This window comes from Propithecus coquereli, unplaced genomic scaffold (assembly GCF_000956105.1).
Source record: "Propithecus coquereli isolate 6110/MARCELLA unplaced genomic scaffold, Pcoq_1.0 Scaffold152, whole genome shotgun sequence".
In the NCBI taxonomy this organism is placed as follows: Eukaryota; Metazoa; Chordata; class Mammalia; order Primates; family Indriidae; genus Propithecus; species Propithecus coquereli.
The window spans coordinates 1,658,838-1,680,661 of NW_012139636.1; the positions used below are offsets into that span (position 1 = coordinate 1,658,838).

Below are 21,824 nucleotides of genomic sequence, written 5' to 3' on the forward strand. Positions count from 1 at the left end.
ACTTGTAAAAAATTTGTATAATTTTGTGATAATGTAGTTCCCAAAAAAATTTATTGAAAAAGCATATGTCAATAGTAAATGAGAGCACTGTAAGGACTTGTTCCTGTTTTTCACACTTGCCATTCCAGCTGTCCCCACCCTCCATACCCACCTCACTCATCCTGTCACAGAAGGAAGGAAAGAAAGGAAACTGGGAAACTTTACCAAAGCAGCTCTCAGCCCAAGAGGCCTGTATTGTCACGCTTTTCAAACTAAATTCACTTAAAAATTAAAAAAGCAGAATTGAATGACTATTTTAAGGCGCCTCAGTAATTGTGGCCACTCCTGTTTTCATGGTGGATTACGAGAACATTATATAATCTTTGGGAAAACTGAAAGCAGCAAATTCAACTTTTAGAATAATGAGACTTGTCTCACTTATCTCTCTATATACACCTACCAACCATGTAGCCCTAAACTGTAGTACCGTTACTAACAATGTCACATTATAAATGCTGATACTTAAAACAACAGTGTACAAACATGCCTCAAATGTTTTAATAGAATTTAGCCTTTCCTTAAACTGTCTTTTCATAGTAAAAACAAAACAAAAAAAACACCCAATGTTAAAACAACTTAGGAAACTTACAAACTTGAAAAATCAGACACTTCAGATAGGCAATAAACTTCATATTATGAAAGCAATATATTCCAAGTTTCAAAGATTTGACAAGTTCTGTAGAATATCTTTCATCAGTAGATGGAAACTTTCAAACTGCATGATCTTCTGCCTGGCAGGACTGGGTGTCATTCGCTGAATGAACAGAACCAAAAGTTTTTTAAATCATTTGCTTTGCATCCATATATACCATATACCTCAGCTAAAAAGCTGAATATTTTTATACAATATTTGGTCATAGGTTTGCTGTATCATATTCAAAAAAAAAAAAATGTTTGTAGATAAAAGATAACATGTAATTAAATTTATATGCCACACAAATATTCTGAAACTTCCTTTCAATATTTTACAATTGCTAATATCTAAGAAAATTAATTAGAGATTCATAAGCAGTGTATACACAAACTCCTGCTGGCCTTAGTATACACTTGTACAGTATATGATCATAAGTTAAAAAAAATGTGATCTGGAGATGATCGAAGTAAAAAAAGGTAATCACTGGATAAAACAAAGTTTGGTCCATGTAGTAAATTATTTTGCCAAAGGACTCTTGTAAAATTAAACAGCAAAGAAAAAAAGTGACAGTTTAGTTTCCCCAAAATTTATATGCTTATAAATTAAGAAACTACATATTAATAAAGGATTAGAAGTGACACTAGAAAAATTAATTTTAATCTTTACCTGGTTTGAGGTCGAATCCATTTCAAGGCATGTCGTGGTGGTACAGTAATGGTGGGATGGTAAAATGTGCAATCCGGTCTTGTACACTGAGTGTTAAACCTACAGTGCTAAATAGGTAACAGAGCTTCAGCAACGTCCTCAAGGCTAATACAAGTAAACACAACAATCTGAGATGACAAAAACCACTCCACCCTAACCATTAGCAAGGTAAGAGATCTGGTCTGTAATGCCCATTTTAATACTACTGAAGCCTTGAAAAAGAAACCTCCCTTGAAAGACAAAATCCTAGCAAAGAGTAACAGCAAGTAAAATTTCAAAAGGAAGCTTAGCATACAATATAAACTTCTAATCACTGTAGTAATCATCCCTTATTACGCTCCACTGAGTATCCTCATCTATGCCCAGGTACAGCTGGGGCAAGTGAAAGGCCTTTCATAGGTCTTTAGGCTGTTAGTGCAAAAAGGAGCGCATTCACTTGGAGCAACTATACAGCTGGAGATACACTGATTATTCTTTAGCGTGCAGACAATTAAAAGCATCAGTACAGTTTGAAGGTATTAAGTAGTACCTACTGGATTTCATCTCAGTTCTGGCATGAACCAAACCAACCACCCACCCACCTACATGTGCAAGAACAGAGAAGAGTAGAAAATATGACTAGTAAAGATGCGTCTTCTCCCATGAGTGCTTAGATACTGACACATTAAACAGTTCCAAACTTGGCCTAAGGGGCCAGACAGAGGCTCAATGACAACTAAGGAACAAGGTCTTAAAGACCACAAAATTAACTCTGACAAAAAAAGAAGGGAGGGGGGAGGAGAAGCAAGCAAGATCTTCAATTTGCTGATGACTTTCCACATCTCAGAATGGAGAAGTTACCACTATAAATTGGTTTTTAAGAAAATAAAAGTTCTTACTTTTGGATGATAGAAGGGACATTCCATTTTCTTGCATGCTGGGAAGTAACGGCAGAGCTGACTACTAGAAGGTGGTATTGCTGTTGTAACTGCTAACAAAAGTAAGAACAAAGATTGATCAAATCTGTTTGGCAAAATAATTTTTAATGCTGTCTACTGATGTTTTTATAAAAGTGAGAACTATTTTAAGTTAGAATGATAAGGTTTATATATATTCATTAGTGAAGATAAAATACTTAAGAATAGGATAGGCACACTTGTTTTTTAAACACTGGTTAGATTAACTGATTCTGTCAAAATTATTTCTAAAACGATTCCTTTTTCTGTCCAATTCTGTTTACAGTCATAAAATGTCATTTCCTATTTTTTACCCAAATGTAGTAGTGCACTAAAAGTCACTAACCTGGTTTTGGAGGCAGTATTGGAATTCTTCTACTCATATGAGTAAAAGGACAATCTGGTTTAGTACACTTTGCATCATATTTACAATTTGGGTGAACAAACAAACATTTTTCAGCAAATTTACAGTTGGGGAAGGCTCTACAAAACAAAAAAAGCATATTATTCATATTTCATCTTCTCAATCAATGCATTCTTCATTTTTTGTAGAGGGCTTCCTTATCTCTACTACTACCTACCTTATCACTACTTGTTTTGAGAAATGCAGATAAAAATAAAGGATATAGTACTCTATTTTAAAGGCGGGCAGATATCAAAATAGGACACACACATCTATTCCAAAGCCTGAGGTAACACAGGTTTTTGACTCAAGCCAAGCCACCATGAAAGGCAGAAGCTTATTTTGTGATAAGACTCACACCACTTACTCTGTAAGTAAGGTCTATATTTTCTGCAGTAATTTCAATACACTAAGCATATCCTATATGCAAGGCATTGTGCTACGAAGACTCATTCCATGGTCTCCTTAAATGTATAACTATATAATTCCCGTATCAAAATTTCCTTAAAGAAGTTAAAATATTACTCCTACTTTTATCTGTGCAAAAAACAAAAAAAAGTTAAAACATGGAGAGAGATTCCATCTATAGGACACACACACATAAAAATTCTAAAAGCCACCTCAGAAAACATTACACTGAAGAAAAAGTTAAGTCCAAAATATTTTCTCATTACCTGTAACTTTTTCCCCAACTCCTCAAAATCTGTGTATGTGCATGAACAAAATGCATACAAATTGGGGCAGTTATCATATACCCATCTCCTATAAATGTACAGAATTCTCAACCCAGATATCAGGAAATCACAGGTCTGAAGCACAAAGAAGGCTCCTCTCCCAACAAACACACATCCACAGAAGTTTGCTGCTCTTGGGGGGAGTGGGGGACCATGGTAAGTGTCACTGCATTTAGTTATAAAACTCAAAGTTGTCCACGGAGAAGAAAAAACAAAATAAGCCATAAGATTACAGAAGTTCAACTGAAACCAGAGTCTGTGTGACGCTACTCACTTGCAAGGTGAGATGGGGTGATGGTAAGCACACTCGTCCCCATTTTTACAAGCAGGCCAGTACTTGCAGCGCTCCAAAAGCTTTTCTGGTTTCTGTGCCACACTCAGTTCACTCATCTCAGCTACGAAAGGAAAGGAATTAAAATATCTCATTAATTATGATCAATTCACTACATGGCACCTTCAAGATTTCCCTCAAACCTCAGTCTCAAAATCTTCTGTTAAGTTTACAGCCATATAAAGTAAGTAAGTAAGCCTGCATAATCTGACCAACACTCGTAATAGAATCCTATAAAAGATTACCAGGAAGGAGGCTACAGTTCTCACTGTGCAAAGGAAAGTGGACAGTGATTCTGCAACTATTTTCACCAGAAATTCTAATTCTCAAAATTATTTCAGAAATGAATTAAATATAAAAGAGAGGGAGCCAATAAAATGGAAACTGAAAACACAAACAGGCCAATAAGGAAATGTGAACTAATTCTCATATTCAGCAAGATTATGAGTAGCAGAACTAACACACAAGTGTTCCCACTTGTTGAGTATATTCAGTTTTCTAAGTGCAGGTGCTAAACTCACAGCAATGTCTAAAAAGAGAGGAAAACACTTTTGCCTACAATGGGTCACAAATGCCATTACCTATATGGGGGGAAGACAGTTCACCTGAGTGAGACTGGCTGGGTTGCAGAAACGGACAGGTGGGGAACGGCAAGCTGGAAAGCACAGTGCACGTCCACTCACACCACTGTGTCACATCCAATTACACCATCAACTACAACACGGGAAAGTGGTACCTGTGTTGCCAGATTATCTCGTTTCAGTAAGCCAAAAAACTGCTTTTTCATTAGACATCTAAATTTTCAATGTTGGCAACTAATTCAAATTGAGAACACTGAATAAAACACGGGTCATAATCAGCTGCCAATTTCTGGCCTGAGACACCCCAGCCAAAAAAACTCCAGCATCATGAGTGTTACACGTTATGGTCCACGGGCATGTTTATGACAGCAAATAGCACTTGAACTACATTCTTCTAGTCCTCCTGTCTGAGGTCAGGCAGTTCAAATCTGGCTCTGCAACTTAGTAGCTTAGCTAGACGCTTTTGGCAAGTATTACCTAATCTCTCTGTACACTTCAGTTTCCTCACCTATACACAGAGAAAATAATCTCTTTCTTAGAGCCTGATGATTAAATGGAAAGAAGAATGAAAAACAACCAATCCTGGCCAGACACAGTGGCTCATGCCTTTGGGAGGCCAAGGCAAGGGGATCACTTGAGGTCAAAAGTTGGTGACCAGCCTGGGCAACATATTTACAAAAAATATGATCCCATATTTACAAAAAAATTAGCACACGCCTGCAGCCCTAACTACTCAGGAGGCTGAGATGGGAGGATCGCCCAGGAGTTTCAGGTTGCAGTGAGCTATTATTGTGGCCACTGCGCTCCAGCCTGGGTGACAGACCGAGACCCTGTCTCTTAAGGAAAAAAGCAAAAGCAAAAACGGGCAACAACCAATCATAACCTAACAACAGCAGCGGCTAGTACTGTGAGTACTTACTGTTCCAGTGACCCAACTTTTATCCTCATTACAGGAGAACAAGGCAGACAAATCCGGTCACATAGCCCAGATAGGGGCGTCATCAAAGAGCTATTATGACTATGCCTGATACATACATTTTCTATGCTACTTAAAAATAATAAATAATTATTTTAGCTCTAAGATATATAACTATTCTCAGTTCCAAAGAAAATCTCATAGGACTGGAAGGAGTTTTCCTGACTTTAAAATCTTTTTTGTGTCATCCCTGCAGAGAAAATGCCTTGCCCTCCTCCTACATAACATACATTAGACTAGGGTATATGCACGAGAACCCAGTACAAATGAAAGACTGAGAGAACACTCAAGAGAAGCGTAGTTGGAAAATGGAATAAAGCAGCAAGACACTCAAGAACAATATTAAAGAATTTAACACTTTAAAAGGAAACTTTATCTTCTTGATAGAAATGTTCAATCATACACACAAAGGTCATGCCTTTGGTTTTCCCCAACTGACATTTATCTCATAAGCTACAAAAACTTTTCCTTAAGTTTTAAAGAGGCAAATTTACTTTTCACTGAAAGCTATAAAATCTCTGCTGCCATATAATGTGGTGATGGGGGGGAGCGGCAGCTTGAAACAGATGTTGCTATCATAGTGTCCTTGAAATAACCCTCCAAAAAACCAACCAAAAGCGATTACAAAGTTTCAAACTCCCTGCTCCGAGGGGAAGAGGTATAAAAGCCAGAGACTCCTGGCGAGCAGCAGTCTGTCCAGCCACACTCATGTCCTAATGTTACAAACGTTTCACCCTTGAGCAGCAGTGAAACGTTGAGTCCCCAGTCAAAGCAATGGGAAAGAGGCTCACCACTCATCATAGCTGTCTCCGCAATGGCCATGGCACTTGCGTAACCTAGGCAAGAATTTTTACTAACTTTTTATAGTGTTACTGCTACTGCATATATACCAATAGAGTCTAACACAGACATCTACATTTAAACGAAATTAGATCCTAACAGACCAAATTATTAAGCTATCAAATTAAAAACCAAGAATAGTAAAAACCACAAGAATTTTCTTATTTTAGACTAATTATACAAGGCCTAGAAATCTGCACTGCCCGACTCCTGCAGTTCTTCCCTTGTTACTATTTGTAAACGTTTCTTCCTGTTGATAGGGTGAGATTTTCAACTCTCTCCACTAATCAAAACTGACACTATTTCATGGCAGGAAAAGCACTCAGGTTAAAGCTAACAGTGTTATCTCTTCACCAACTCTTGATCGCCCCCTACAGTCTATTATATTTTTAGTGACTGAAAAAGATACTCAATACATGTTCATATTTCTGCCAAGAAGAGGATTACATGGAAAAAATTTCAAAATCCATTGTTGTTTTTCTTTGAATCTGTTCATTTATAAGATTCAGTAATTATCTACCCTGCCAGTGAAGATGTGTTTCTAAAAATTTTATCAGTTATGAGAAGCGTAATTACCATTCTCTATTATGAAGGAAGATGAAAGTGGTGTTGCAGCTGTCACTGATACCACTGCAAGAGAAGCAGCAGTGATAAGAAACATCACCTGCCTAAAAGCATGGCGCTATCCGAACTGAGTCCACGTGAGTTCTGCTAAGTACTACTCTTCAATGTTAAGTACAAGGTTTTTTTCCTACATTCCCAAGAAGTATCTTGACAGATTAGGTAAGAAAGTCCTTTCAAAGAAACTTCATTAAGATAGAATTAGCATCAAAACCCAAACTCATTTTCTCTCAAGTTAATTACAAAAGACTATTGCTGGTATAAGGTGAAAGTAACGGTACAGTTTTCAGATTAAAAAAAGGTAAACAAGGCATCGAGAATGATGGTTCATCCTTTAACAAGCATAATTAAGAGGCATTGTTAGGTTCCATGGCTGAACTCCATTTTAGCACTGGAATAACAGCCCACCTATGAAACGTATCCAGCAATAACACTCTGAAATTTAACTGATGCTTTTGTCTAGAAGAAAAAAGGCCACTGTTGAATATAAATAAAAGCAAGGCCTCTAACCAATATTCATTCAAGGTAGAGAAACAAGTCAAAGATTCCCTTCACAACAACAGCACACCCTGAGAAGGGGAAATCTGAGCTCTCAACACACCGTTGGAAAAACTACCATTTGGGTCCTCAAGCTGCCTGCTCAGCAACTGCAGCTGCTGTGGGTGGAGGAGCCCTCTGAGTCCCTTGTTTGAGGCTGCAGTTTGGTTTACGGGTTTCATTCCTTCAAAGCACATGTCCTCCTCTTGATCTGACATGTATCCTGGGGGGCTGGGGACACCATCCAGCGTCACTATAAACTTGGGACTTGCAGGTTTATCTGGTTGTACAAGATCTCTGCCAGACAGATAAAAAATACCATAGAATTAGGGAAACAAACACAAAATGCTGAGCCTCCTAAAGTGATCTTCAGTAGGACTATCACTCCCTTGCTTTGAGTTTGCTTCAATAAAAAAGATTTGGTAGGACTTCCAGGTACAGCATTAGTGCGTTCCTGCTAACACACTATAGCCACGACCAGTCACTGTGGCATCAACAGTGACCTTCCAGTCTGTACTTACTAAGGACAATCTCCCCTCAGCCCTGACCCCACTATCCATTTGGTTCTCACAGGGTCAACATGGAAATAAACCAAAAAATTAGCACTAATGCTCAGAACACAAGGGCCAGCAGTTTTACATTTACACTAACTTTATTATCTATACAGTTGTTCCTTTATAGAACACGTAGTCCATTTTCTAAAGGAAGAATCTCCCAAACCTGTCTAACTCTCTTCAGAGAGATTTCCTGATTACGGTCACCTGGCTTTTAAAATTTCATTTCCTGGATGTGCATAAAGACAAGAATCTTATCAATGCAGTTAAATCGTACACTGAGTTTTTATTTGAAGGTTAATAGATTTCTGAATAAGAAGGATGAACTGGAATTTTTGAAATCTGGCTATTTGAATCTGGCTAACTATTCGGGCTGACTACTGAATGGATAAAAGCATTCTATGTTGGTGCTGGGGCGGGAAAGGAGGGAAGCTGGGAACTAACCTGCATTATCTAATCACACAAAGTAGCTACACAAGAAAAAGAAACCATCTACCGTGTCTGCATAAGGTGTCCTGAAAGTACCCGAAGGGTATCTGCAGTCTTCATCCCCGACTCTTGGGTTGGTGCCACTACTACTTCCTCAGACAGCTTTGGCTTCTTCAGAATAAATGATCTTGTGTCTGCATGGACCATGGATTCCATGTCATAGTAATCTGAGCCAAAAAAATTGGCCACAAATGTTTACTTTTGAATATATCTTACATTCCCAACATCGCACATGTGAGAAGAATGTCTTTTATATATTCATCATTATTGTCAAAGGAAAATCACAACCGGTTCTACTCAGGAATAGGGACGTAATTCTATTCCAAACATTTTTCCAAAGAGCTCAAGGAGTCCTTTCTTCATAGGGCACATTACAAATGATTCTAATTAACACTCCCTGCCTACAGTAGAGAAACATTCTCATGTGAGGCATCTTATGGGATATTAACGATATATCCATAAAGTACAACAGTCTTTTCTAAAAACATGGCAAATTCAAGAGCCCTAAAAGCTCCCAAGAATTATGATGTACACGAACTGCTTAACTGCTTTTCTAAAATCTGTTTTGTTCATTTTACACAGTATCACTTACAGAGAAGAACATGTCCTGATAAAAGGAATTCTCAAGTGACATAATTCCTACCTGGTTATAGACAGAGGATACTTTAAAAGGGAATTTTAAGATGAATAGGCATTTTTTTAATATATAGCAAGAAAAACACTAAACTTCAATGCAAATAACTACAAGCTCACATCATCTACAATATTCTTAAAACTATTTTATAAAATATGCCAAGACCTGCAGCCGAGAATGGATATGGCTGACCTATCAATATGCCACAACTGACTGAAGTTAATGTACTTCCTTTAAAGCTAAGCGTTAAATAATAGAAACCAAAATTCACAGGATATTCATTCATTCGCGTTCATTCACTGAATATTTACTAAACAATGAAGAGAACTGAGCTAAGTATACAACGAAAAAAAGACGCATACACAATTCCAGAACAGCATGACCCAAAAGGTGATCCAAAAGGGATATAAACGAAGCAACACGCTAGCTGGGGAATCAAGGAAAAGCTTACCAAGGGTGAACATTTGAAGTAGGCACTAAAGGGATGAGCAGGAATAAACTAGAGGAGAGAGAGAGTGAGAGGGTAAGTAGAACCCTTCAGGCAGAGGGAAACACATGGATAAAGGCAGGAGCTTTCATAAGGCCTAGGGCATTTGAGAGAAGATGAGAAATGCGGTGTGGCTGGAAGGGGGTGTGGTGGGCTGAGCAGGTAAGTGGTGGGGAAGGCTGAAGCATATGATAAAGGATCGTGTATGTCTCAGTGACCTTGGATTCTGGTCCAGAAGTAATAAGAAATCAACAAAGGTTCCTAAGTAAGGAAGTGACCTGATCAAATCAGTTTTTGGAAAAACAGTGTTAAGGACTGGAGTCCTAGATCTTAGTTAAGAGGCTGTTACCCAAGAGAGATGGTGAGCCTCTAAATTAAAGGATTCCCCACCCTTGCCCTACTCGAACATACGTGAGAGGGAGAGAAGACACACTGCACACTCCCTGACGGAGTACCTCCACAGTAGCTGCGTTTTTCAATCACAAACCCAGCAAGGGGCAGGCCCACCTTCCCCAGCAGAGGTGCACAGATGGGAAAGGGAGACAGACAGACATGGAGAAAGCCAAAATGGGAAACACAGGAAAGGAGAAAGAGCAGAGTTAAAAAGAGGGCAAAGATAAATTCCAATGTTCAATTTATACAGTGTGAAGTCTTTGTGGGGCTGTCGTGTTTAGAATGAAGCTGAAAAGTCAGATTTGACCCTCAGGAGGGGGAGAGAAATGGGAAGCAGAGTCAAAACTGAAAGCGAAATAAGAGTGTTTAACTGTACATATTCAGGGCTGTCATCTCTCACTGAATCCTCACCCGAAGCCTAAGAAGTAGAGTTTTCCTCCCATGTTATAGATGACCAATTTATAGCTTCAAGTTCTTAAAAGATCACTGAGGTCTCACGGCTAACAAAAATGAAGCCCAGAATTTTGGCTCAAGGGCTGCTGCATTCCTTTCCACCAACCTACCTGCACTTTCTGAGGCGAAGTGGTTTTACTAGTTCACACCTTGGGAGAATATAGAAAAGATGAAAATAATGCTGAGGGCAGGACACAAGGTCAAGTTAACATTTTAAGGGGCAGCAGAGGAGACAAGCTGATAAAGGAGAATGAATGGGAATGAGAAGACTAAAGAGAGAGTGAAGTCCTGGAAGCCAAAAAACCAAAGACTGAAGAAAACACAGGAACACAAGTGTCACATGCTACAAAGTTTGGAAGTGTGCACTGAAAACAGAGCTTTCCGTTCTACACAAGTTGCTGGTCACCTCTGCAAGCTTTAGCAACCTGAGTCACATGGAAGCCAGACAGGAGAGTGAGTGACATCTTCTGGGTGGAGACCACAGGCTGAAGCCATGCTTTAATTATTTCCATCCCGAAAGCCCATTAAAAATACCAAAAAGCGGTTTATTTTTTTAAATAAAAGCATAAACCCACGAAGGAAGTAACTGTAGAAGGAGAGACAGTCACGTTTTGAAAATGGAAAACAGATGAGTAGGAACTAACTCAGTAGATATTTGCAAAAGCTAAATTCTAAGCCAATAATGAAGCAATACAATTTAGATCTAAATTCCCCAAAGGCTGAGAAATTGGCAGCAAAGGGGACCTTGGGAAGAAATGGCAGAGAAGACAAAGCAAAAAAGACGTGTGTTAGAGTGTCCATTTAAGGAGCAATTAGTTCTTCCTAAACTCTAATTCTATTTATCTGTTTTGTTTTGGTCCTCACCATGCCTACCCTCAATCCCTCTGTATTCAAGACACATGGGATGCCTGGAGATGTGCTTTCCTGTGGATTATTGCCGGAGAGGCTATGGATAAAGCATCATGATCTCTGTTGGAAAGACACTAAAACAAAATAACCTAAATATATATACTATTAAACTTTTTTTTAAAGACAGATTTCCTGATAACTTTTACCCATTTCATACATTCTCCCTTGGAAGAAATGGAGCTTGAGACTCTTGAGAAGAACAGAGGATCTGTGGACCAAGGGATGCCAGCCATACTGAAAGAAGTACCATACTGAAAAGGGGGAGGGGGCTGTTAAGTAAACATCACATAATAATTAACGTTGAGATGCTTCCCCCAGTCTTCTTTCCCCACTTAGCACCCAGAACTGTGGCAACCAGGCTACTTGAGAGATCTTTCTTTGGAGAAGGTGAACAACCTGAGAGAAAGGCGTAAAGGTACTGACACATCAAGTGCCCCCAAACTACACAGGCAGGACAAATCACTCTCCACCACGGGATCTACACTCAAATATGAAATCAAAAGCCCACCAATGCCCCAATTCATGAATCCACAAACCAATGAGCTTTTTAGTGCCCATTTTTAAATATAAGACAACCAAGGATCCCCAAACATCTGAGGAAAATCTCCAGCATAAAAACAGTCAAAACAAACAACCTGGAGAAAACAAGACCAAGAAGGGGGAGGGGAATGTTGAAACAACATTTAATATCCTCAGAGAAATAAGTAAAAGTACTGTATACATGAAACATGATCAGTATGTTAAAAAAAAAAAGTAAATGGAATATGCAGAAAGAAAAGCGCTCTTAGAAATGAAGATGTGACAGGAGATAAGTTAAATAAAGACTGTTGTCGTAGCCTCAAAGAACTACTTGAGGCTTCACACTGTGATTGCACCATGGATAAAAAGGAAAACTAAAGGAAACAAAATAGAAAGAATGCACAAGAGCTGAAGAAGTAGATATGATATACAGACCTGAGCTACAGGAACTTTTTGAAAGAAAATACTCTTATGTAGAAAGCAGGATGGAATGCTGGGAGATGAGAGGCAGCATCAAGGATGGAGAATATCTGAACACTTCCACACGCAGAGGGAGAAGGCAGAGACTAAAGCTGAAGGAGTATGACGACACAATGATGTTCATCAACTGGGTGGAATCTGGCATCTGGGTGGAGGCTAACCCTTAGAGAGGAAAAGCACATCTTTCTGAGACAGAAAACTGGGGGAAGCTCAGGGAATATATTCACTCACTTAAGAGTCCTCATGGAGGACAAAGAAAATTCAGGAAGAGGCTAATAGAAAGGGGTCAAGGAACCAGAGCTTCCAACCAGGGGCAGACAAAGGGGAAACACAAGGAAAGAGAAAAGAAGATTTGGGGAACTAGTGGTTCCCCGCATTTACCCAGCAGTCATTCTGTAGGCACTAAACATGCACCTGGCAGGGGCTGGGCACTGAGGACACAGAGATAAGTAAGGCACCAGCCCCAGTCCTGAAGTAGCTCCTGCGCTATGTGTGTGTGTGGCAGAGGGGGGTAGGGGGGAACAGGAGGAGGGTAGACAGGTAAGATAGTAAGCAATTAAATAACTGTGGCTCTAGAACAACAAATCTAGGTGTAGCCCTGGTGATAAGATTCTAAAGTGAAGTAAATGTGAGGATGAGGTTGAACAGGCAAAACAGGATACGAAAGCAGCCCAGGGCAAAGGCAAAAGCTGGGTAGAGAGGCAGAGTAAGTGAGGGGCTCAAGGCATCCCTGACAGCAGGAGAGTGAGCAGCCAGCAGGTACCAGGGACCCAGGTGGAATGGCATGACAGGAAGAAAATTTATGAATGAGGCAAAAAATAAAAATACCATATAACACGAAGAAAATGTAGATCTTATCTCCTGGCCCTAAAATATTTTCACAGATCTAAATATTGTATGTTAGGGCAGGATCTAAGAGTTACAAGGTACATTAAATGATGGGTAAGGAATGGAAATGAAACTGAAAATTGCTAGATGACTGTGAAAATTTAAATATTACCAACCTTGACTGATCTGCAGAGTTTCTGCCATTACTGGGTCAATTTGTAGTCGGGATAATAACTGCCTCTGTTGAGTTCCTAGAACATAAATTTAAAAACTTCACTAAGCTTAAAATACTAATACCAGCATGTGTTGCCAGAAATTCACCCTTCTGAGTTCTTAACTGAAAGTCTTACTTAAATCTTCAACAATGCAATTTAGTAATATTTATAGACCAAAGATATATCCTGTGAGACAAAAAGCTATACTCAGGGTTAAACCAAAAACTGCAATGTAGAACATTCCTGGTTCTCCCTCTGTGAGAAAGCCAGTTTTCTTGGATTGGAAGTAAAGGTAAAAGCATGGAAAAGCCAGGGGGGCTGCCTTGTGACCAGCAGCTCATGCCACAGCACAAAAACACGGTAAGCACCCCCTCAATCACTTGGCTCTTATCATTACACCTCACCCCTCTGCCCATAATCTTTGATAACAAAACCCACTGGAATTACAAAACAAAGCACTAGAGAATTGTCTGATCATGAAGTTCCTAAAAGACAAACAATAGGCTTGGATGGATGCAAAGAAAACAACAAACAAGTACGATACTCAGCTCAGCAATCCAGGCCCTATGTCAACAACGCATGACAATAATTGTTTGGATCTCCCATAAGGATCACACCTGTAATCCCAGCACTTTGGGGGGCCGAGGCGGGAGGATCACTTGAGGCCAGGAGTTCGAGACCAGCCTGAGCAACATAGTGAGGCGCTGTCTCTACAAAAAATTAAAAAATCAGTCAGGTGTGGTGGTGCACAGCTACAGTCCCAGCTACTTGGGAGGCTGAGGCAGGAGGATCACTTGAGCCCAGGAATTTGAGGTTGCTGTGAGCTATGATGCACTGCACTCCCAGCCTGGGCAACTGAGCAAGATACTGTCTTTAAAAAAAAAAAAAAAAAAAAAAAAAGTTGCTCAACTAGAGTATTTAATAATTCTTAAATAGGTTCTTAATATTAATCTCTAATAATATTCCTAGAAGTCATGCTGTATAAACAGTGACAAACAGCTGATTTCCCCTATCTTCAACTTGATGGTAAGCTCCTTGAGAATGGAAGAATGCTATACTTCTCTGTACCTTCCCCTCCGATGCTTAGCAGCTATCAGGCACTTGCTCACTACAGCAAAGTATTTGTTGCACTATGGCGTACAAAGGGATGTAATTAGTAGGGTTCCAAATACTGAAATATTAGTAAGATGCCTACATGCTAACTTTTAGTACATCTCTTACAGGTGAGGTGGTTTCGCAAGGACAGACTCTGCTTCCTCGGTGCAAACATGTAAGTGGGCAATCTCTTGCCAAGTACCAAGTTTCGTTAAAAGGCATTTTTAAATTTTAAAAGCTATTTTCAATTTGAAATTTTAACAGTTATTTTCCTTTGAAACATAAGTTATATTTCATTACTCTTTAGTGTGTCCAAAAAAAAGTGGATTCCTTCCAAAATTATCAAGGCAAAAACACAAATCCTGAGGAACAGACCTGCAACCCAGATGTCATTTAGGTCAAGTTATATTCCTGTGGGACAGTTTGGGAAACTGACATGTTACAGGTTACAGAAACAATGTTCTTCCAATCCAAACATCAAGCTCAAATACTACAACAGGTCTCTTTAACATAAACAGCAAATGAAAGAATTACACATTTTAAAATAATCTCATGCAGACAGATACATACAAGAGGATCACTCTCTCACATTTCAAGTTTTGCTTCATCTCTCTATACTTTTCAATACATTATTTTAGCTCTACTAAAGAGGATGAAATTCTGATAAATTATGGGCTTCTAAATCTAAATTATGTACAGTCCAAATTTGTCATTAAAGGTCTGTGAAAAATTCACGTTCTCTATGACTTGCTCCCTCCATATAAGAGCTACAGAGTTAAGATATGTGGGAGGACCCAGATCAAAGGATGAGTACCTACAAGACATTGTAGGTTTACCTTTCTCAATGTTTCTAAGGAAGCCAATTATTTTTACATCAGTAGCCCTTGATGGTGATTCAAAATCTACTTCTTCTTGAAGATCTTCAAACTGTCTGTTGCTTTCAGATGTTGATGTTGAATATTCATTCATTTTAACCTCCAAAGATGAAATTTTTGCTTCATTCTGTGACACTCGAACATTTAGATCAAAAAGATTTGCTTCCACTGTCAAAATTGCTGCTTTCATTCCTTTAATTTCATTGATATCCGTTGATATCTTCTTTAAAAGGTGGGAAATACTGTCCAGCTCATTCAGTGAAGAGGAACTTGCTATAGAACCTACATCAACTGGCTCCGGTGAAAGGAAAATTGGTAGAGCCGGTGATGGAAACCTCGAAGACATGTTCATAAAATTCTCTCTCCCTCAATATCTGGTAATTTTTCCTTCACAGCCCATTAAATTGTTTCATCAAAAGTAAAAGCAGTGATCAATGCTGCTACCTTAAGAAGTATTAAGAGTGAATAACATTTGATAACCTATAATTGAAAAGATAGGGTTGTACATTTCTAGAGTCAAAACTAAATTCAAAAATGCTAAACACACCAGATCAATTGTCTTCACTACAACAAAGAAGCCGTAATATGTAGCCCCTCTGAAAGTCCTACTTATAACTGCTCTCCAAATAAACCCTATTATTACACACAAAACAATCCTGACTTCTGATTGGCTGACAGACACGTGACATACAAAGAATTTTCTATTATTTACTTCATATGACAAGAGCATTGAGGAGCTGCACCATAAACCAAGCAACAGTGTCATTAAGTATGTGTCAGTGATATGAATTAAATGCACGTTTCCCCTTTCATCAATTAAACTATAACTTTCAAGCTTCAGATTACTTCCGAATTGTTTTATTGTATTTTGAGGTTCAATTCCCCTTGAAAATAGTATATGACAGAACTGGTATTTCCTTAGCAGGGAGAGGGCTGGGAAGGTGATTAGACCTATGATCACAGACAAATCTCGTTAAAAATATGTGTGGTAATAATGAAATTCAACTGCACTAATATGAGAATTTAAGGATGGGGAAATGAGAACTCAGCCTTGGTTTGATACTAGGCCATTATTAATGTGATCTGAAATACGTTCTCCCATTCTGTGGGCTGTCTTTTTTCTTTTACGATAATATCCTTTGAAACACAAAAGTTTTTAATTTTCACGAAGTCCAATTTATCTATTTTTTCTTTGATTGCTTGTGCTTTCAGTGTCATATCTAAGAAACCATTCCCTAATCCAAGGTCATGTAGATTTATACGTATTTTTTTCCTAAGAATTTCTGGTTTTAGCTCTTATATTTAGATCTTTGATCCATTTTGAGTTAATTTTTATATACGGCATAAAGGTCCAATTTCATTCTTTTGCACGTAGATATCCAGTTGTTCCAGCCCTATTTGTTGAAAAGATTATTCCTTCTCCATTAAACTGTCTTAGCACCCTCATCAAAAATCAACTAGTCATAAACATATGGGTTCATTTCTAGACTCTCAATTCCGTTCCATTGGTGTACATACTCATCCATATAACAGGACCACACATACCACCTTGATCATTGTAGCTTTGTGGTAAGTTTTGAAATTAAGAAACATAACCCTTTCAACATTACTCTTTTTCAATAGTTTTGGCTATTCTGGATCCCTTTTTATTTCTACATAAATTTTACGATCAGCTTGCCAATTTCTACAAAATAGCAATCTGAGATTTCAATAGAAATTGAGTTGAATCTGTAGATCAATTTGGGGACTACTGCCATCTTACCAATACTACAGTCTTCCCAACCATTAATATGGAAGATCCTCCCACGGCTTTAGTTTGAGAAGGGCTGTTTTTATTTTGGTTTGCTCCCCAAGCAACAAATAAGCTGTGCAACATATAAGGATGCAAGTTGGTGGACACCACTCACCATGTCCTCTTCAAAAGAATTCTTAGAATTGTAGCCTTTGATTTCTTAGTCAAATAGATGTCACTGACAATAACAGAAGAAAAAGCTAAGTGCTAGAATTTATATAAGAATCTTTATTCATTTCTCCACTGCATCTATAAATTAATCTAATTCTTTGTAATTTTTACACAGAAAACAATCTGTAAAATTGCAAAACAAGGGTTTAGATTCACACAGAATTTGTCCAAGAGCACCAGCTGACAGATGACATCCATGGTCATAACATTAAGAACAGCACGTCCTCCGCCTAGCACCACCTGCAAACCACTTAGTTCACCAGAGGGCAGCAAACAACCTCAATGAGAAAAGTAGGAAAGGGGTCTGAGAGAGGCATCAAGATACCTAAAAAGAGCACATTTGATACTTCCTGCATTGCCCACTGTGCCCAGCCCAAAGCAAGCGAAGACTCTTCCAGAGATTCCAATGTAAATATCCATCCTCAGAGAAAGTTTACATGCTTTAGCATTTACTCCTTATGATAACTTTGCTGTAAGTGCTACTGTTATTGCTTAAACTATAATCTATTGTTATAGATTAGGAAACTGGAGCAAAGAAAGGTTAAGGTCAGCTAGGAAGGGGCAGGGCCTGGAATTATGCTTTAGATAGTCTGGCTCCCGGGTCCATATTTATGATCACTATGCTGTCATACCTCCTCCCGTGATACACTAAGCGGAATAAAACATACAGTAGAGAACTCCATGTGGTGTAACTATTTTACATGCCTGTGTATGTGTGTATATAAATAATCATATAATTCCACTTTATACAACAGTGCTTCCCTCCAAGGCAGGCAGTGGGCAGAACAAAGGAGGGGGATCGTCCTCATTGTCTCTGAATATAAATGCTCCTCTTTACTAAGAATCTTTCACAGTATTTCTGTTTCAACGTAACAGAGAGACATGCATTTATAGTCTCTCCTGGAGAGTCTGTACTAACGAAGTAAAGAACTTTAAAAGGGCATAAATCTTAACATACAACAATGGTTTCCAAATTCAATTTCTAAATTATTCACTGAGGAGCAGGAAGAAAATACTAGAAATTCCATTGTATTAGAAATACTTGTATCTCTATCCTATCATTGTTGGATTCTATTTTTATGTTATCTAATTTACATACCAGTAACAGTGCAAGTACGTAAATAAAAAATATATTAATTGTACACATTCAAAAATGATTATTATACAAAATATTATATGGTCAAAAATATGGAGATCATTGACTTAGAGATGGGGGGTTGGGAAGGGGATTATACCTGGTGAGATTTCAATGATCTCTGGAAAATAAAAAATACACAGACAGGCCAGGCGTGGCGGCTCACGCCTGTAATGCTAACACTCTGGGAGGCTGAGAAAGGAGGACTGCTTGAGCTCAGGAGTGTCAGACCAGCCTGAGCAAGAGTGAGACCCTATCCCTACTAAAAATAGAAAACATTAGCCGGGCACAGTAGCATGTGCCTGCAGTCCCAGCTTCTTAAGAGGATGAGGCAGAAAGATCACCTGAGCCCAGGAGTTTGTGGTTGCAGTGAGCTATGATGACACCACACTGCCCTCTAGCCAGGGCACAGAGCAAGACTCTATCTCAAAACAAACAAAAAACCATGGATAAATACTGGCTGTAAGGCAGAGCAGAGAAAACCACAAAGGAGTCCCTGGGAAAACTGCGGGTTAGAAATGACACATTTATTCAGGCAACAAGTATATTCACTGAGCTCTTACTATATGCCAGGCACTCAGTAACAGCAGGAACCACATATACACACTCCTGTTCAATTTATAGTCTGCTTGGAGGGAAAGGAGCTAGACCTCAGAAACCCAAAAGTAAAGTAAAAACATATGCTAAAATATAACATATCATGCTGATATGTAAAGATCTGAGTCTGGATAAAAATACCTAAACTACAAAAACATAAAATATATTTTCAATGGAGATAAGGGATATGGAGCAAAGTAAAGCTTTAGAACGGGGGCGGCTAGGGAATACAGCAATGGGGCTGGGGAAGGCTTCACAGAGATAACATTTGAGTGAGCGATGTGGACATGTGGAAGAAAACATTCCAGGGAGAGGGCAAAAGCATCTCAGACATGCTCTTGTTCAAATGTCCTGAAAGAGAAGCACGCCAAGCATGTCTGAGGAATAGCAAGGAGAACAGCGGGCCAGTGCAAAGGCAGGGAGAGGGTGGTAAGTGCGGAGACCAGGGAGCGCAATGAGGAGCTACCAGAGGTTCTGAGCAGGAGAGTGGTGTGATCTAATTTACAGTTTGAAAGGATCACTGTGCTGCTGTGTGGGATAGACTGAAGGAAGGAAAGCGTGAAAGCAGACAGACCTTGTCAGGATACTATTCCAATAATCAAGGCAAGTCATGGACGGTGGCTTACACTGGGAGGCAGAGGCAGCAGTGACCAACGGTGGTGAACTGTACAAATACTGTGAAGGCAGAGGCTGACAGGTGGGAGGAGTGAAGGAAGGAGACTGAGGTAGGAAAGGAGAGAGGGGGAAACAAAGAATGGTCCTAAGTTTGAAAGACAGAAGGCAGTAGGTTTCTACCTTAGCAACTGGAAAGGCAGAGTTGCCATTAACTAAAATGAGGAAGACTTTAGGAACAAAAGATTGGAGAGAGAAATTCACTGGGTTTGAGACACGTTTGAAATGATTACATACCCAAGAAGAAATGTAAAGTAAGCAATTGAATATGAATTAAGAATTCAGGGATGAGGTCCAGGCTGGAGATATAATGTGGGAGTCCACAGTGTAGAAATGATATTTAAAGTCTTGAATTTGGGTGAAACAAAGGGCCACCCAACTGTAAGAGATTAGAGCAATGAGCAAAGACCAACAATGATATAAAGCAGAAAACAAGATTTGTGAATGGTATTGCTGCAGACAGATATTTAAGAGACAAAATTAAAAATCTGTTAAGCCCGAACACAGTGGCTCATGCCAGTAATCCCAGTACTTTGAGAGGCCGAGGTGGGAGGATTGCTTGAGGCCAGGAGTTCAAGACCATCTCTACAAAAAAATAAAACAATTAGCCAGGTATGGTGGCACACGCCTATACTCCTAGCTACTGGGAACACTGAGGCAGGAGGATAGCTTGAGCCCAGGAGTTCCCAGACTGGGTGACAGAGCAAGAATCCATCTCCAAAAAAAAAAAAAAAAAACCTGAGCAAATTATCTGGGAGAATCTAGACAACTAGTAGAAACGTAAGCATACCAATCCACTCCCCCGGAAAATTGCTCCACAACTGCAAGGCCAATCATAGCTCCTTGTCTGCTTCATTTAAAGCTAAATCTGCCTGCAGAAAAGCTTAGCCCACGCCACAACCCTAGGTAAGCCTTTGTACTGCCTTTTCTTTAACTAGGAACCACTTTCTGCAGACATTGTTGAAAAAAATCCCACAAATGAAAGGGCAAGACAAAAAGTAAAACCTGACTTTGAAGGAAATCGTCAGGTGACAAAAGAATTTTTTAAAAAGGAAAAAAAAATCCCTCTAATTAGGATTTCAGACAAATTTGAGAAATCCACAAAACAAGATGGAAAATGGAACAAGAAATAGTTTGTGGAAATTTCAAAATATGCTTGCCTGCACTGAAATAAAGTTCAATAGGGAGAATGAAGATGAAGCCAAGGAAGTATTCAAGAGGTCAACAAGCTCAAGTCAAAAATGAGGACACAAAAGGTATGTAACAAAGTAGGAGCTCAGCATCCACCTAACAAAATTTCCACAACAAGAAGAGTAAATCTTTAAAGAAACAATGCAAGAGAATTTTCCACAATGAAGGACATGGATTGTCAAATTAAAAGGATGCACAAAGTATCCAGCCCAAAAGTCACTAACTAGCATCTAGACATATCACAATGCAATTTCAGACACAAAGAACACAGAGAAAAATCCTAAAAATTTCCAGAGGAAAAAAAATCAGGTACTTTACAATGGAATATAAATCAGATGGGCAACCAACTTCTCAGTACAAACACTGGAAGCCTCAAGATCATTATCTTGCCTTCAAAGTTTTCAGGAAAATGATTGCAACTTAGAATTCTATGCCTGGCAAAAGTATCAATCAAGTACAAGGATAGCTTCAGACTTCCAAGCATTCAGAGAATTTAACTCCCATAATCTTTCATAAGAAGTTTCTTCGTGATGTGATTACAAAATGGAAAAACACACCAAGAAGACAAAGTGGGATTCAGGAAATGTGGAGCAAACTCAGGAGAGGAGTATGTCCAAGTCGAGGCCTTGAAGCAGGGCTCCAGACCAAGTACTCAGATTAGAAGAGGAGAAGAGGGGTTTCAGGAGAAAGGCACCTAAGAAAAAAGGGGAACCCAAATATGCAAAAGCAAAAAATAATAGACTTTTAGGCTGTGGTACAGGTAGGCAATGCAAGGAGGTAAAAATAAAAAGAGAACCCAAGGGAAACGTAAAACTGTTTAAAGAGGGGAAATATAAAAAAAACCTCTGAAGAATTCCTACAAAAAAAAATTGTACAAAAAATAAAATGTAAATTTGGCTTTGTAATAAATATTTACTTAGTCTCATTTAGAATCAATCTACAGAGCCTTAACTAAAAACAGAACAAAAATATGTGATCAACAAAAGTACATGGGAAAGC

At 38.9% G+C, this 21,824-nt stretch overlaps 1 protein-coding gene across 1 annotated transcript in view; it reads right to left on the reverse strand.

The window, feature by feature from the left end:
* Positions 1–515: 515 nt before the first annotated feature.
* ZC3H14 (zinc finger CCCH-type containing 14) overlaps positions 516–21,824 on the reverse strand; it is a 59,891-nt gene continuing 38,582 nt past the window's right edge. The window contains exons 7-13 of the mRNA XM_012640399.1: positions 15,229–15,633; positions 13,259–13,333; positions 3,725–3,845; positions 2,660–2,796; positions 2,257–2,345; positions 1,340–1,446; positions 516–793 (exon numbers count right to left, since the gene is read on the reverse strand). Coding sequence (XP_012495853.1) covers positions 787–793; positions 1,340–1,446; positions 2,257–2,345; positions 2,660–2,796; positions 3,725–3,845; positions 13,259–13,333; positions 15,229–15,633 — 941 coding nt within the window. The 3' untranslated portion in view covers positions 516–786. The remainder of the gene's footprint in view (positions 794–1,339; positions 1,447–2,256; positions 2,346–2,659; positions 2,797–3,724; positions 3,846–13,258; positions 13,334–15,228; positions 15,634–21,824) is intronic.